This window comes from Vulpes lagopus, chromosome 16, assembly GCF_018345385.1.
Source record: "Vulpes lagopus strain Blue_001 chromosome 16, ASM1834538v1, whole genome shotgun sequence".
Lineage (NCBI taxonomy): Eukaryota > Metazoa > Chordata > Mammalia > Carnivora > Canidae > Vulpes > Vulpes lagopus.
Window position 1 is genome coordinate 675,469 of NC_054839.1, and position 17,451 is coordinate 692,919.

At 50.1% G+C, this 17,451-nt stretch overlaps 1 protein-coding gene across 4 annotated transcripts in view; it reads right to left on the bottom strand.

The window, feature by feature from the left end:
* The window catches only part of TMCO3 (transmembrane and coiled-coil domains 3), a 49,704-nt gene extending 33,846 nt beyond the window's left edge, over positions 1 to 15,858 (bottom strand). The window contains exons 1-7 of one of the 4 annotated variants that reach the window (XM_041730879.1): positions 15,485 to 15,858; positions 12,697 to 12,805; positions 8,166 to 8,272; positions 6,713 to 7,237; positions 4,003 to 4,182; positions 2,312 to 2,503; positions 1,147 to 1,275 (exon numbers count right to left, since the gene is read on the bottom strand). In XM_041730879.1, coding sequence (XP_041586813.1) covers positions 1,147 to 1,275; positions 2,312 to 2,503; positions 4,003 to 4,182; positions 6,713 to 7,156 — 945 coding nt within the window. In that variant the 5' untranslated portion in view covers positions 7,157 to 7,237; positions 8,166 to 8,272; positions 12,697 to 12,805; positions 15,485 to 15,858. The remainder of the gene's footprint in view (positions 1 to 1,146; positions 1,276 to 2,311; positions 2,504 to 4,002; positions 4,183 to 6,712; positions 7,238 to 8,165; positions 8,273 to 12,696; positions 12,806 to 15,484) is intronic. The other 3 variants (XM_041730880.1, XM_041730878.1, XM_041730881.1) reach the window with 3 other exon arrangements.
* Positions 15,859 to 17,451: the final 1,593 nt, after the last annotated feature.

A 17,451-nucleotide genomic window follows, 5' to 3' on the forward strand; every position in this document is an offset into this window, starting at 1 on the left:
GCGATCCTGGAGACTCGGGATCGAATCCCACGTCAGGCTCCCGGTGCATGGAGCCTGCTTCTTCCTCAGCCTGTGTCTCTGCCTCTCTCTCTCTCTCTCTCTCTGTGACTATCATAAATAAAAAAAAAAAAAAAAAAAAAAAAAGAAATAAATACAAAAGTCTTTAAAGAAAACCCCCCAGAAACCATTCTTCTCAGAGGCCATCCTGCCAAGTTGAGCCCAGCCCATAAGAGTACCTGCCAGGTCACTCAGTGGTTCACCTACCACCAAGTCCTGGGCTTTCAGATTACATCACCCTGTCAATCAGACCCGTTGTTAAAATTACTTAGGAACGAGGATTTTTTTCACACCTTCTGTTGTCTGGTCTGGAGAAATGGCAGCAATCCCTCTGCCTGGTCAGGTGTCAGTCGGGAGCAGGCATAAGGCTGCAGGCGGGAGTGTCCACACCTCTCCCCATCTGTCTGCTCCTGTCCTACCCATCCAAGAAGGGCCAGGGACCTTCTGAGGACTCTGTTGCTTGTTTCTCACCACCCTATATGACTCCTTCTGTGTGGGACTCATGACATTCTTTCTTGGCATTCTCATTTCATCCTGTCTGAATGGTATATATTTAGATAACACATTCTGGAGCCCTCCTCCACGAAAGCTTGGGAACCCCTCCTTACTGCCAAAAACTGTCACTGATACAGGACGTAGCTCACTTCAATCTGTCAGCAAACAGCCCCAGTACTCACTGTTTCCTGGGGTCTTCACAACACCCCACATTTAGGCTTGATAATTCCTCACTACTTCACCAGCTTTACAGTACATTACAAAGTGTTAAACTTTACATTTAATCCAGTATTCTGAGCTGTTTTCACTATCTGAAGAATAGAGTTCATTCTAGTACTGGAAACATTTCTAAAACTAATAAAAATCAAAGACATGAACATGATTTTTTCTCTAGTCAAGTCATCCATTCAACTAATGAACAAATTACTTCCTTATGGTTTAAAAATTTCTTATGAAACTCTATAGGGCATCTTCTTCAATATGGTTTATAAGAAACCGCTCTTTACTAAGTTCAAAACTTTAAAACTCTTTAGTCTTTGTGCTTCTTTAGTATTCTATTACACAGATACTGAAATAGTTAAAATTTATTCTTACCTTAATACTGTTCAGTCCCGAAGGCCCCAGAAGAACACCGCAAATAATATACCCAAACATTGTAGGCAACCCTATGGTTGTACACAGCCAGCCACAAGGTAAAGATAGCATTCCTATGGTAACAATGTCCTGGCAGAGAATAAACAAAAAAGAAACACAAACATTTAAGATAATGGTTGGCAAGACAAGAAGATAAGGGCTGGTTAGCAGAGAAAGCAGATGTTTTACAGGCCCTCCCAGCTTCCACTCTGGTCATAACAAAGGCAGGCAACACCTGGGCTGACCTTCTCCACATGAGTTTATCGGCACAGGAGTCAGCCACCTCCTATACTCCTTGGGGATCATGTACCTTTCTCTCAGCCTGTGCTGCCATCCTCTTTGAGACCAACACAGGAACACCTGCCTGGGTGGCTCAGTGGTTGAGTGTTTGCCTTTGGCTCAGGGTGTGATCCCGGAGTCCTGGGATCGAGTTCCACATTGGGCTCCCCATGGGGAGCCTACTTCTCCTTCTGCCTATGTCTCTGCCCTTCTCTCTGTGTCTTTCATGAATAAATAAATAAAATATTTAAAGAAAAAAGACCAGCACAAATTCTGGCATCCAGGACAATGCTGGAACCTGACAGTGTGTCTAGATCCTGCCAGCCTTTCCTGAGCAGGCTGCCCTGGTCACTTCTACACCTGGTATGCACTCTGGTCCAGACCCAGGAAGTGATCTCCAGCCATAACACTGTCAAGTGCAAATCTTTACATAATGCACATCCGGTCACCTCTGAGGAGCTGGATCTCATCCTACTCCCATGCCTACACAAAGCCACACACCATGTCTCAGCCAAAGCCTCTCTGCCTCATCAGGTGTTCCATTTTAGTGACAAAGCTTGAGCCCATCATAGTAACTCCTGACTTCAAAAAAGACTTTCAAATTCTCAAAAGCAAAATTAATTTTCATTTAAAATATTACAATGCCTTATTCTTTTGGGAAAAAAATAAAAAGAGAAAATGTTTCAAGTTACAGAAGACACAGGGAGTTCTAATAGAATCTGTTAGGACGAAGGTCACGCACTCCATTATGACACTCAGAAAACGAAGCACAATCTTACTTCACATACGTATACCAGGAAATGGGGAGGAGGGAGTGGGGATCTTGAGAGGTGAGCAAACAGAGTACCTTTAGGAAGTGGTGATCTGCGCGTGGAATTGTGGCATCTCTGGGTTTGGTCAAGATGTACCGGTTGTTCTGGGAGTCAATGAGCATACTAAGACCCAAATCATCCTCCACTTCCCGCTTTGTGAAGTTTTGCTTAGAATTGGCCTCTTCTTCTTCCACTCTGAGAACTGCCTCAAAATTGACCCCTTTCACCTGTAAGAATACCCAACATTGTGTAATGAAAACCAATGAAATGTTCTCAAGCTCAATTTTTAGAGCAAAAATTCCATAGAGAAGTGACAGGAATGTTTCTAATATTCTGTCATGTGTGATGAAAGATCAATAAAGGCTCATTAGCATAAATCAGGAAAACTGTTTCAACTAAAAAAGTGATTTAAGGGTAGAAGTGTTTACGGTTCCTATGACTTTCAAATACCCGCTCTACCTGACTCAGGGCACAACTTGTAACAAGAAATACATATTTGGTCTTCATCCCCCTTCCTGGCTCACAGCTCCCACAAACTGTGTAAGGAGCGACAGGAGCACCTTACAAGCCCTTTTATCCTCTCCTGAGTTCACAGCAGTGAGGGGATTTTTAGAAAGCCGCTAGGTAACCACAGGATGGGGCTGGCCACCCGCGGAACTGAGCATGTGACCTCCAAGAGGACAGGGGGCCGGAAGCTGAGTTCATCACATGCCTACACAATGCAGCTTCCATTAAACCCTGGAAGTATGGGGTTGGGAGAGCTTCCAGGTTGCTCAACAAAAGGAGGTACTCAGCTGGGAGAGAAGGAAGCAGGCCTAGAGAACATGAGAGCTCCATCCACACTTTCACCTTTTCCATCTGGCTGTTTCTGAGCTGTATCCTTCATAATGACCTGGTAACCTAGCAAATAAACTGTCTTCCTGCATTGTGAGAGCCTGAGGAGGGGGCTGTCAGACCCTCTGAGGTGAAAACCTGGAACCTGTGATTGGCATCTGAAATGGAGGCATAGTGCTGGGCTGGGCCCTTGTCTGCAGGGTCTGCAGTGTCCATAGTGACCCAAGCTGATGGTGGTGGAACTGAACTGGAGGAACATGTGGTAGGGAAAGCCTGATGTCCTGACACAGAAGTGCTTGGTGCACAGTAGCATACAGGGCATGTTCCTTCAAAACAATGCTCACATGTCCTCTTCCCCTGCCGTTGGTGAGGTCAGAGAGCAGCCCTGCTTGACGTTCAACCGACCCAGACTGTGTTCCCATTTGTTTTTATTACCACATACTTTTCTGAGTCCTTCTCAGGATTCAATTTTTGGCATCAATCTCATTTTTCCCAGAGTATCCTGAACATGTCACAGCAAGTGAGAGGTCTGAAAGCCTGCCTCGCATACGATTCCCATAAGGACTTTAGGGCTCCCCTGAGCAGATCAGCACTGAAACCCGACTGTCCCAGGTCAAGCTTTTTTGAGACCAGAGTCCCAATCCACCTGAGGGCAAAGTGGAACAAGGATGAGCCGCTGGTGGGTAACTGACAAAAAACATAATGCAAAGTAAAGGATAGCTAGTGTACTTTCTGCAAAACCATACCAAATCATGTTCTGGGACACACAGGTGTTTTGGTTTTATCTTCATTTTCAATTCACACTAAAAACAGACATGCCAACAAATTCAACCACACATCCTTTCTGCAGGCAGACAGACAAGACAGGAAACTGTCTTGGAATGTTACTTACTGATTTATTGTCATCAAAAGCATGTTCTTCTATTTCCTCCTCTAGACGATCAGCTGCCTTTCTCACATCTTCAAGAATTTCATCAAGAATGGATAAACTTTTGTTTTGATGTTGCATATTTTTGAGAGCTTCAACTTGATGTTTTTCTGCTGCCAGAAGTTCCACATATTCTGTCTCTTCCTGCTCATTGGTGAGAAAGGAAATGTGGGGTTTATTAAGAAATAGGCCAGGCTAGGATTTCCATTCAGGTGCCTCACCTGGCGCTACCAACCAACATGCTCTCACTGTCAAATATGTTCATAAATGTGTAAATCTGGTTCCAGTCAACGAGAGAGGGTCAAGTGTCCTAGATCATTCAAACATAATGGAGCTTAGCCAAATGTTTAGGGAAAGCTATTTGTACATACACACCACAAATGTGATATACTACTGTAAATAAATTCTGAAGGTCACCTATTCATCCAAATCACTCACTGAACAGATTATATTCCAGACATCATGCCTACTATGCATGGAGGTCCAGTTGTACTCTAAAAATACCTATGACACTTGATTGTTGAGCTAAAAACTTCTAAGCAAGATACACACAAATTCTAAGTTACAAAGGAGAAACTGCTCCAGAAGAAACCAACAGCATTACTTGGAAAACTGATGGATGATGCCAACAATACAGGTATCTTATACAATCACATTTAAGTCCAAGCTATCAATGAAATCAACATCCTTACTAATAAAACATGCATTCATCCTTTAAAGGCGTGGGGCATGCTGGAACAGAAAAGCAGCAGGACGGTCCCAAGAACAAGCGTGGCTGTTTGACAGACCTCTTCTCAACATGCCTCTAACCTCTCTAACATGCCTCCAATGCCTCTAACACAGCTGCCTGCTACACTACCCAGACTGTCTCAGATGTGAGGCACAAACCATGTGTAGAAAGCAAGCACAGTTGGATCATCACTCAAACTCATGTTAGTTCCCTATTTTATAGTAAAACTATCTCAAATCAATAACACTAAGTGCCTATCTTCAAAATCAAGGAGTTTTCATGGCTCAGCTGTCCAAAGGATCTGGTAAGGCAGTAACATCTGTCAGATGAGAGCATCAAGGTCTGTTTCTGACATTCAATCACACACAAAAACAGATACGCTACTGAACCAAGGTGGCCCAAAACTCTGACTCCAGCTATCTATCCTATCACCATGTTCTACTTTGGTACTTTGGTAAAGAAAGTTTAGTAAGTTTGTATCCTCTCTACCTTTTAAACTGTGTGATAATACCATAACCCTTCTATGAAGATGAAGTATTTCATATACCGATGGTCTCTGACTTAGGATGGTTTGACTTAAGGCTTTTTGACTCCATGATGGTATGAAAGTGATACATATTCAGTAGAAACCACATGTGGAATTTTGATGGGATCTTTTCCTGGGCTGGCCATAAGCAGTGGGATCCCCTCTCATGATGCTGGGCAACAGGCATAAGGCCACAGGTCCCAATCACACAGCAATCACATGGAAACAATAAACACAATGACAAGCATTCTGTATTCACTTTCAGTACAGAATTCAATTTATTACATGACATATTCGGAGCTTTACTATAAAATAGGCTTCATGTTAGGTAATTTTGCCCAACTGTAGGCTAACATTGAGAGTTCTAAGCAGGTTTAAGGTGAGCCAGGCTAAGCTACAGTGTTGGGTCGGTTAGGTGCATTAACTGTTATTTTTTTTTATTTTTATTTTTTATTTATTTTATGATAGGCACACAGTGAGAGAGAGAGAGAGAGGCAGAGACACAGGCAGAGGGAGAAGCAGGCTCCATGCACCGGGAGCCTGACGTGGGATTCGATCCCGAGTCTCCAGGATCGTGCCCTGGGCCAAAGGCAGGCGCCAAACCGCTGCGCCACCCAGGGATCCCCATTAACTGTTATTTTTGACTTGCTGTATTTTCAACTTTTGATGGGCTTATTGGGATAAAATTCCATCGTAAGTCAAGGAACATCTGTATTTAAACTGACGCATAAGAAATGGTATAAATGATGGCTTCAAAAAATCATGTAAGTATCACATCTGCATCTCCCCATTTTCAAAATACACTTCATCAAAATCCTTACCTCAAATGTATATATTTGTTTAAAACTAACGTTAGTACTTTTATTTTCAGCAGATGGACATTAAAGACAACCAACCTACACACTAAAAGAAATTGTTGTCAGGAACTCAAAATGTTGATTGCAGTTACAAATATACTTCTTTCCATATCAGTTTACTGGTATAACTTAGGTCACTATTTTGGTTACCTGGGGATTTCCACAATAGAGAGAAGCATTAGAACAACTCCTGGAGGGGATCCCTGGGTGGCTCGGTGGTTTGGCACCTGCCTTCTGCCCAGGGCGTGATCCTGGAGTCCTGGGATTGAGTCCTGCGTCGGGCCCCCTGCATGGAGCTTGCTTCTCCCTCTGCACCCGCCCTCCTCTGTCTCTTATGAATAAATAAAATCTTTTTTTTTTTTTTTTTTTAAAGAACAACTCCTAGAACAGACCCCTGGAATTCATGAAATGTAGCTATGCTAAGATCATGCAAAAGGAGTGGAATATTTCTGTATGTGTGCTGCTGCACACGTGCCTTCTCTTGTGTGCACACAGTGCCCACTGCCTTCTCCCCTGACTCCAACTTGATCTGCTCCCTGGCTTTGAGTGGGACAGACTGACCTTTATCGCAGCCTCCCTCAGGGCCTCCAGGCGCTGCCTGCTGCTCTCCTTCATGTTCACAACATCTCTGTAGTCTCCCTGCAGGGCTCGTTGCAGTCCATAGATCGCCTGGAACACTGAGTTTTCACTTTCATTCAGCTCCTTCTGGAAAATTTCAAATGTGTGCACCTGAAACAGTTTCTCTTCATCTGACAGGCTAACATCTTTTTCCACTGCTCTGATTGCACTATTCAGTTTGTTAAGAACCACAGCCTTTTGGCGAAGAAGCCCAGAGAGCTTTCTGCAACTGTCCAGGACCCACTGCTTCCTCTGAGCGATGGCCGCTCCTCTGCCTCGGTGTAACTTGATGGCATGCTTTGCTACCTCTTCGTGTTCTGCAGCATCTGCTATCAAACGAAGCAGTGGAAGCAACATCCAGAAGTAGTTTTTTTCCAATACCTTCATGATCCAATTTTAGAGGACAAGGGAAGGCCGTTTGAAGGTTTCTGCTAAGGTGAACTTGCATTTTTAGATACACATTTTCAGCTGAAAGAGATTTATTATCACATGTAGTTGAATAATGACTCATTACTATTGAGACCAGAGTTAAGTAATAAATAATGACATCCAGAAAACTATCACTTTTTTGAAGACGTTATTCTTTCAAAATAAATTTTAACACCTGAACTATCTATTACACCTGTAGTTAAATCAAATACTGAATGTTAAAGCACTGGGGCTGGTAAAGAGTTGAGACTACAGCCATTAGAAATGACAAATACCCACCATTTGCTTCAATGTGGATGGAACTGGAGGGTATTATGCTGAGTGAAATAAGTCAATCGGAGAAGGACAAATATTATATGGTCTCATTCATTTGGGGAATATATAAAATAGTGAAAGGGAGTAAAGGGAAAGGAGAAAAAATGAGTGGGAAATATCAGAAAGGGAGACAGAACACGAGAGACTCCTAACTCTGGGAAACGAACTAGGGGTGGTAGAAAGGGAGGTGGGCAGGGGGTGGGGTGACTGGGTGATGGGCACTGAGGGGGGCACTTGACAGGATGAGCACTGGGTGTTATTCTATATGTTGGCAAATTGAACACCAATAAAAAATAAATTTATATATAAAAAAAGAGTTGAGACTAATGGTTACATTAAATTTAAAAGTAATTGTTTTTTTAAAACTTAGCCTCATCTACATACTAAATCTGTGTGCAAAAGACAAAAATCAATTCATCTTATAAGGGCCCTTGTATTAAACCCCCCAAAATAGCATTGATTTCTGCTATCACAGATCGGTGAACCACCTGGAGGAAACATGGTCCACACCATTTATGAAAAAATGAGTAATTAGCTTACTCTATCATATTGTTTTCTTTCCAAAATCATTAGGAATTTCCCTAAATCTTCAAAATCACAGATGTCAAACAGAAAATGAAATTCGCAAAACACAAATCATAAATAATCACACCTGGATCAGTAGGGCTTTATTAAATGTTCAAACATTTCTATCATCCAAATTGGGGTCCTTCTCTCCCTCTCATCAGGAAGCGCCCGGGTACCGTGCATGAATTTATCCTGGCAAGTGAAGCACAGATAGGACCCTGACCATGACAGGCTGAAGGTTGCATTGAAGCCTGTGGTGCAGGCTACAGCTGTGGTGTCCAGATTATACTAGGAGGGCAGGGCTCTGTCCTCCCTCCAGAGAGAGTGATCAAGGAGCAAGGAAACACTGTGTCAGCAAGGTCACTGAGAAGCAATCACCTCAGAGGTAGGAAAAGAGAGAACAAAGATGGAAAAAGTAACAAATGCCAAGATAGGCCAAGCAAGCTACGCCCTAAAAAATAACCACTGAAGACATGGCAACCCAATCACTGGGCATAAGTAGTTGTGACACAAAAGAAAACAAAACAAACTTGCCACTTACAAAAACTTGTAATTTAACGAAAACAAAATGTTGATATAAATTAACTGGGGCACCTGGGTGGCTCAGTTGCTTGGGTGTCTACCTTTGGCTCTGGTCATGGTCCCGGGGCTCCGGGAACCAGCCCTGTGTTCAGCTTGCTCGGGGGGAATCTGCTGCTCCCTCTGCCTCTCCCCTGCTCATGTGCTCTCTCTCTCAACAAATAATCTTAAATAAATAAATAAATAAATAAACAAACAAACAGACTAATCATTTAGCAGCAGCATCCCCATGAATTATGCCAAATGTACCAGTAATTTCCCATTCCTGGGGTTCTGTTTACTCAAACACACATCTATACCTCAGTTTCACTAGCAATCCCAATTCTCACAAGTTTAATCTGGTTTCCCAGGCAAAACAGATCAGATGCAACAAAAGTAAGAGTGTTGGGCAGCCTGGGTGGCTCAGCGGTTTAGCACCGCCTTCAGCCCAGGGTGTGATCCTGGAGACTCAGGATCAGGTCCGTCAGGCTCCTTGCATGGAGCCTGCTTCTCCCTCTGCCTGTGTCTCTGCCTCTCTCTCTCTCTCTCATGAATAAATAAAATCTTTAAAAAAAAAAAAAAAAGTAAGATTGTGACATTTCTAGAGAAAAAATTCTGACCAGACCAAGAAATGACAGCCAATAGAGAGTTGAGACGAAACAGAGCTTCTGAAAAACCAACACAAGAACTCTGCCAAAGCTAGCAGTCCAGGGTCTGGTAAGGGCTGAAGTATGCCCTTCAGTAGATGCTGAAATACAGAACAAGAGGGACACCTGCCCATCAAAAATCACCAGGAAAATATTATCTTCTGGCTCAATATTCTGGTTAGAAAGTCAGGAAACTGCTCAATTTCAAAACATTTTTGAATCCTTGGGCTCCTGACATTATGTACTACAACAGTTCATTTCTTTCCAACATGAGAATATACTGTCTAAACTACCCAATTTCATGTTAGTTTTAAAGTAACTTTAAGTAAATGTTAACACCTTAAAAATAAATAAGTGGTTACCTAATGATAGTAATGCCTAGCAATTTAGTTAATCTCTCACTTAATGACTCATTTTATTGCTAAGCTTCTAGTGTTGCATGGGACAGAAAGAATTCAATCACTACTTCAGAAGTGCAAACTTTTTTAGTATTTTCCAGAATCAAGATAGAAATTTCCGAAGCTCTGTCAAGGTTTCCCATTTTCCTTAGAGGATCTCAAAGAGTGATTCTTTTATGGATTTCAAACTTCAGACAAATAACCTGCCACACAGTTTGTGAACAACACCCTTCTATTCATCTCTGGTTCCTTCCCTAAACATGTTCCTGAAATTAAATAGTTAAAACTCTACCCCTCAACACATGAGAGACTATTACATTTTATGAGAAATCATTGAGAATTTTGGTTGTGGTAATACTAGTCTTTCCACTAAAACAAGCTTATATCATGAATATGAAACTGAAATTATAGACTGAAAATATGAACCACTCCTTTTTTTATAAATTCAATTTCATCTTACCTTCAAACTTAACTATCAAATCCTATGCACTACTAAATTGTAGCATTGTCTTCAAGAGATATTAAGCATTTTTACCTCCATTGTTCTGTTATTATCTTCAATTATAAAAAGACACTTTGGCTTTATTGTGATTAAAAGAACTAATATAAGAAAATCCTGTAAATTTTATGATGAATTCCTAGAGTTTCTGCATCTTTTTTTTTTTTTTAAGATTTTATTTACTTATTCATGAGAGACACACAGAGAGAGAGAGAGAGAGAGAGAGGCAGAGACACAGGCAGAGAGAGAAGCAGGCTCCATGCAGGGAGCCCGCCCGATGCAGGACTTGATCCTGGGTCTCCAGGATCACACCCTGGACCTAAGGTGGTGCCAAACTGCTGAGCCACCCGGGCTGCCCTGCATCTTTTTTTAAGATCGTATTTATTTATTTATTTAACATTTTATTTATTTATTCATAGAGACACACACAGAGAGAGAGGCAGAGACACAGGCAGAGGGAGAAGCAGGCTCCATGCAGGGAGCCCGATGTGGGACTCGATACCGATACCGGGTCTCTGGGATCACGCCCTGAGCTGGAGGCGATGCTAAACCCACTGAGCCACCAGGGCTGCCCGAAGATTGTATTTATTTATTTGAAAGAAAGAGTGAGCATGAGCATGGGGAGGCGGGAGGCGCAGAGAGAGAGGGAGGAACAGACTCCCCACTGAGCAGGGAGGCCCACGGGGACTTGATCCCAGGACCCTGAGATCATGACCCCAGCTGAAGCCAAACACTTAAATGACTGAGCCATCCAGGCAACCCTAGAATTTCTGTATCTTGATTCACTGATACAGCCTCAAGGATCGCGAGGCTGTGCAAAGACAGCCTATCACAGGGGCTCTACAACTCCTTTTTCACAGCGTTGTTAAATGACAAACTGTGGAGAGGGGAGCAGATGGGGCTGTGGGAGGCCAGGGGAGCAGGAGGAGGGACCCCGTGGAGGGAAATGGTCTGTGTCCTGGACAGATAGGTGGCCACAGGAACCCACACGGCGCGCGCGCGCGCGCGCGCGCAGGAATAAGCCGTCTGGGTGAGGTGGGTGGATCAGACAAATGCAGTCTTCTGCTTATACCAGATGTTTTGTCAGGAGCTACCATTGGGGAAATCTGGGTGAAGGATTTACAGGATTTCCTTATATTAGTTCTTTTAACTACTTGAATCTATAATCATCTTGAAATAAAGTTTTAAAAATTCAACACGCTGATTATGTTTTTTTATATTTTAACCTAGGAAATGCCCTAAACCAGAACTAACGGTTTTAAAGATGTCACTGCTGCAGTAAAACACAAAGTTACTTTTTGTTTAAAGCAACAGCAGAATCAGTACTCTGAATAAACCCACCCCAAAGGTTTCTATTTACATATATTTCAACATTATTTAAACTATATCTTCACAGGTTTGCCAAATCTCTAATGGGTTTTGCTTGCTTGAAAAATGCAGAACAGGATTCCCAAAACTTACCTTAAAATTGATGAGAAAAACAAATTGATGAGATTATTTGATCAAGAACAAAAATATTAAATAAATGTCTTAAGCAATTCAGAATAAAAAGGCAAATGGGTTCACCATTAAGCCCACTCAAAAAATAAAAAAACAAAACAAAACAAATAATCTCCCAATACTTTTAGGGGCGACTGGGTGATTCAGTCAGTTGAGCATCCAACTCTTGGTTTTGGCTTAGGTCATGGGTGATGTCATGGGTGATGGGACTGAGCCTGTTGTCAGGCTCCATACTCAGGGAGGAGTTGGCTTGAGATTCTCTCTCCCTCTCCTTCTGTCCCTCCCTGGCTCACACCCACTCTCCCTTTCAAATAAAAAAACAAATCTTAAAAACAAAACCAAAAAAAGAAAAACAAAACAACTTCCAATACTTTTAATTCACTGTCATACAAAAATCACATTACTCTTATTTTGTCCAAAATCTTTTGCAATGCAGAAACATCACATCATTTATTGCATAGAAAGCTCAAAAGCAAAACACAATGATGTAGTCTAAAACCAGCCTTTTTCAGAGCAGTCACCCAGATTCAGATTTCTCACACATGCCTCTAACTCTGAGCTCTATAGGACTGCAGGACGTGTAAAGGGACTACTTCCTTAGACATCTGGCATGAGAGAGTGCCCTAGAGCCCTGGGGTTGCTCAAGTCCCTTCATGGAATGGGGCTGGGGAGGCAGATGGGGAGGGGAAGACTGGGGAGCAGCAGCTCCTCTACTCTTTTCAATTTTCTATAATGGGCTAAAATTCGAAAACCTCACAGCTCTGCCTCCCAGCATTCTGCCTATGTGTAGCCATAGGATGCTCCATCATCTCTCCTCCTCTGGACCTTCCAGATCCACTTTCTCTAATTTTCCTGATCAAACCACTGAAAAAGAGTCGTTTGTTCACCACACTCGTAGTGCAGCCAGTCTGTGAGGCAGAGGCCAAACCCACCAGGCTCCAACACAACTCTCCGGAGGGACCCCAGCCCCATCCCCTCAGCTGAAGCAGGGCCCTAGGTGTGGGGAGTACAGACCTGGTATCACATGCAGCACCTGGCGCTGTGTGCAGGGGATTCCAGAGCAAGTAGTGTGGGTATGGCAGGAACAAAGCTAGTAAGTCCAATACTGGTTATTCAGCTTCTTCTGAAAAAGGAAAATATAAAGATCACTTGTAGGAAATAGTTTAAAGTTAGAATTTCTCTGTGATACCAGCAACACTTCAGGAAATGAACAGGAAACAACGCAGGGCTCATGGAAAGGTCTTAGGAAGCTAACTCCCCAGTGAAAATAACCTACCACAATGTAATTTGTGGAGAATTTTAAATATGAACAAATTGAATGACAACAATATAATTCTTAAAAGATAAAGTACTTATGATCTTACAAATACAACTCCCAAATTCATATCTAATTTGTAAAATAATTAGGCAATGAATCAGGAAAGAGAGAGAGGGAAAAAAAGACAATGAAGGACAATTCTTGGGGACTAAGCAGTTTTAGAGTACTTAATGTTACCTAACCTACAAAAATACCACGTGTTCCATTAAGTAATCCAATGACTGAGATTACTTTTTAAAAAATTGATATCATATAAGAAAAAACTTAGAACCGGTAAGGCACCCTGATCAGGAAAATGATCAGGAAAATGATCAGGAAAATGTTTATGAAAAGGCCGAACTACTTTTTACCCCTAGGTGATGACACGATCTAAAAACACATAAACATCAGAACCTAGCAATGTTCTGAGAAGGTAAGATCCCCGAAGACGGTGGAAGCAGAGCCTCTTAAGAAACCTGGTCAGCTACCTGCACCCAGGACGGTAGGGGGAGTGGGGGTGCACCCGTTGCCTCTAGAGCCCAGAGAGCGGGTACCGGGGAGTGGGGGTGCACCCGCGTCTCTAGAGCAGGTACCGGGGAGTGGGGGCGCACTGCGTCTCTAGAGCGGGGACTGGGAGTGGGGGCGCACCGCGTCTCTGGCGCCAGGAGAGCGGGTACCGGGGGAGTGGGGGTGCACCGCGTCTCTAGAGCGGGTACCGGGGAGTGGGGGCGCACCGCGTCTCTAGAGCGGGGACGGGGAGTGGGGGGTGCACCGCGTCTCTAGAGCGGGTACCGGGGAGTGGGGGCGCACCGCATCTCTAGAGCGGGTACCGGGGAGTGGTGGCGCACCGCGTCTCTAGAGCGGGGACGGGGAGTGGGGGTGCACCGCGTCTCTAGAGCAGGTACCGGGGAGTGGGGGCGCACCGCGTCTCTAGAGCGGGGACGGGGAGTGGGGGCGCACCGCGTCTCTAGAGCGGGGACGGGGACGGGGGGAGGGCGCACCGCGTCTCTAGAGCGGGGACGGGGAGTGGGGGCGCACCGCGTCTCTAGAGCGGGGACGGGGACGGGGGGGGGGGGGGGGGGGGGGGGGGGGGCGCACCGCGTCTCTAGAGCGGGGACGGGGGGGGGGGGGGGCGCACCGCGTCTCTAGAGCGGGGACGGGGAGTGGGGGCGCACCGCGTCTCTAGAGCGGGGACGGGGACGGGGGCGGGGGGGGGGAGGGCGCACCGCGTCTCTAGAGCGGGGACGGGGACGGGGGGGGGGGGGGGGGGGGGAGGGCGCACCGCGTCTCTAGAGCGGGGACGGGGGGGGGGGGCGCACCGCGTCTCTAGAGCGGGGACAGGGAGTGGGGGTGCACCGCGTCTCTAGAGCGGGTACCGGGGAGTGGGGGCGCACCGCGTCTCTAGAGCGGGGACGGGGAGGAGGGCGCACCGCGTCTCTAGAGCGGGGACGGGGACGGGGGGAGGGCGCACCGCGTCTCTAGAGCGGGGACGGGGAGTGGGGGCGCACCGCGTCTCTAGAGCGGGGACGGGGACGGGGGGGGGGGGAGGGCGCACCGCGTCTCTAGAGCGGGGACGGGGGGGGGGGGCGCACCGCGTCTCTAGAGCGGGGACGGGGACGGGGGGGGGGGGGCGCACCGCGTCTCTAGAGCGGGGACGGGGACGGGGGGGGGGGGGGAGGGCGCACCGCGTCTCTAGAGCGGGGACGGGGACGGGGGGGGGAGGGCGCACCGCGTCTCTAGAGCGGGGACGGGGACGGGGGGGGGGAGGGCGCACCGCGTCTGTAGAGCGGGGACGGGGAGTGGGGGCGCACCGCGTCTCTAGAGCGGGGACGGGGGGGAGGGCGCACCGCGTCTCTAGAGCGGGGACGGGGACGGGGGGAGGGCGCACCGCGTCTCTAGAGCGGGGACGGGGAGTGGGGGCGCACCGCGTCTCTAGAGCGGGGACGGGGACGGGGGGGGGGAGGGCGCACCGCGTCTCTAGAGCGGGGACGGGGGGGGGCGCACCGCGTCTCTGGCGCCGGGCGGGAAGCGGACGCGGTGGGCCGCGGGGTACGTGAGGACCCTTCCTGGCCCCCGCGGCTGCGGAGCAGCGGGGCCCCGGCGACCTGGGCTCCTGGCTGAGCTGCCCCTGAACCGCCTTCCCGGAGTCGCAGTCGGGCCGCAGGGAGGCCCAGGACGCCCGGAAGCAGGCTCGGGCCAGATCACCTGCTCCGTAGGCCCCGATACCCCGCAGGGACACCGCTGAGGGTTGCGGCGGAGCAGCCTCCGCGGCGTCACGGTAAGTCCTGGCGGCGGCCTCGGCCGCTGCTCCCGGCGCCCCGTCGCGCCCCAGCACCGCGGCCCCGGGGTGTCCCCGCCGGCCGCAGCCGCCCGAGTAGCGGGGGCGACGTCGGCAGCGGGGTAGGGCCGAGGGGCGGGTCTGCGCGCGGCGGGACAGGGCGACCCAGGACGGACCGCGGAGGCCGGGGACGCGGGACCCGCGCCCGACCCGCGAGCAGCGCTCACCTGCACTAGACCGGAGACGGGGAGTGGGGGTCCCGGAGTGGAGTCCGGGTCCCGGCGCCGGGAGCAGAGCAGCCGAGCAGCCGAGCAGCCGAGCAGCCGAGCAGCCGACAGGGTCGCGCCTCACTCGCATCCCTCTACCACCGACAGGCCCGCCCCGGGGCGGGGACGCGGACGCGGACGCGGACGCGGACGCGCTGGGGCGTGGAGAGGGCCCCGGCCCTCAGTCGCCCTCTCCCGACCGCCGTGTGCGCGGGCGCGGCCCCGAGGGAGCGGCGTCCCCTCAGGGGCCGGGCCTGGGTCCCGTCGGCCCCGGGCGGCGCAGCGCACGTCGGGGGTTGTAGGCGGTGGCGGGCCCGGGTCCCGTCGGCCCCGGGCGGCGCAGTGCACGCCGGGAGCTGGGAGGGCGGAGCCTGAGCGTCGCCCGCCCCTTCCGTCTGAGTGGGTGTCGGGGCTCCCGACGCGGGGGACGGGACGGGGACGGCCTGCCGGGGCTGGGGCGCCTGCGCAGACGGCCGCAGCCGGCGGGAAACCGGGGAGGCGCCGCGGAGAATGGTAGGTGGTCGCCCCGGGGGCGAGGGCACGCCGGGCCGGGGTCGGGGGCTGGGGGCGCGGGGCGCGAGGGGCGCGGGGGCGGCGGCGCGGGCCGGGGCCGGGGCCGGGCCTGAGGGCGCCGAGGGGAGGCGCGCGGGCGGGCTTCTGCGGGTGGCGCCGGACGCGGCCCTGGGCAGGCCCCGGCGGAATGGCCCGCAGCCGGGGGAGCAGGGCCGGGGGCAGGGGCACGGACGCTGTGGGCGGCCGGGGCGCTGCGGTGGGGTGTGCGGTCGGAGCGCGGGCCTCGGACGCCCGATAGCAGCGACGGTCCTGGCAGGTGCGGCAGGTGCGGCAGGTGCGGCAGGTGCGGGCGGGGCGCGGGCGAGGCTGGGGGCAGGCGGCCGCGGCACGGTGGGGATGTCCGCGCAGACAGGACGTGCGAAGCAGAGCAGCGCCGTGCGGGAAGCAGCACGGGGATGAGGGCAGCCCGGAGGGGCCTCGCGGAGGCCGGGGAGGCGGCCCGCGGCCCGGAGGACGGGCTGCAGGAGAGGCGCAGGCGCTCCGGGGTGCGGTGGAGGCCGGAGCCGGTGGGCTCCCTGCGTGCACCACGAATCCCGGGGCCTCCCTGCGCCCCTGAGCTGCGCCCCTGAGCTGCGCCCCTGAGCTGCGCCCCTGAGCTGCGCCCCTGAGCTGCTCAGCATTCGTGGAGCCGCTGTTGCGGCCTGCGGCGGGGGCACCGGGCAGCTCTGCACTGTGTCGTGGCTGTGGTCAGGGCTCGGGGCTGGGGAGGCCCAGGAATCTGCGGTGCGCTGGGCAGCGGTGCCCAGTGCGGGGCCGAGCAATCCCAAGCGTGGGACTGCGTGCGCTGAGTTGCCCAAGCGCGCCCTAGAGGGTGCAGCCCTCTAGGCAGAGGAGGGCCCCAGGACTGGAACGTGCACCCCGCTCAAGTGCAGGCTGGCAGAGAACAGTGACCTTATAGGAGCCTGCGGAGGGGAGTGCCATCGGGAGGGAAGCACCTTCCAGGGCCCAGGAAGAACAGGCTCGTGTTTGTCCTGGTGGTCGTGAGGGGCAAGTGACAGGGCTTCAGACAGGAGGGAAGTGGTCTGGGAGGAACGTGTAGGGGACAGCGGAGGCCTGAGGGTGGAACTTCAGGGGGAGACACAGAGGGGCTGGCCCCAGAACCAAGAAGACTAAGGACAGTGGACTTAGAGACCCAGAGCGGGCATGGTCATCCGTGCAGCCAGAAGGCTCTACATGGCCCTCATGGAGCAGCTGCCCTGCCTAGGCAGGAGGATGAGTCCAGCCCAGGGCCTGGTGGAGGGAGGGAAGGAGGGAGGGAAGGGGACCGTGGACGAAGGCTGCGCGGCGACTGCAGAGGCTGAAGAGCCAAGCGAGTGTAAGGGGATGCTTGAATATGACTCCACCCCGGCCTGCTG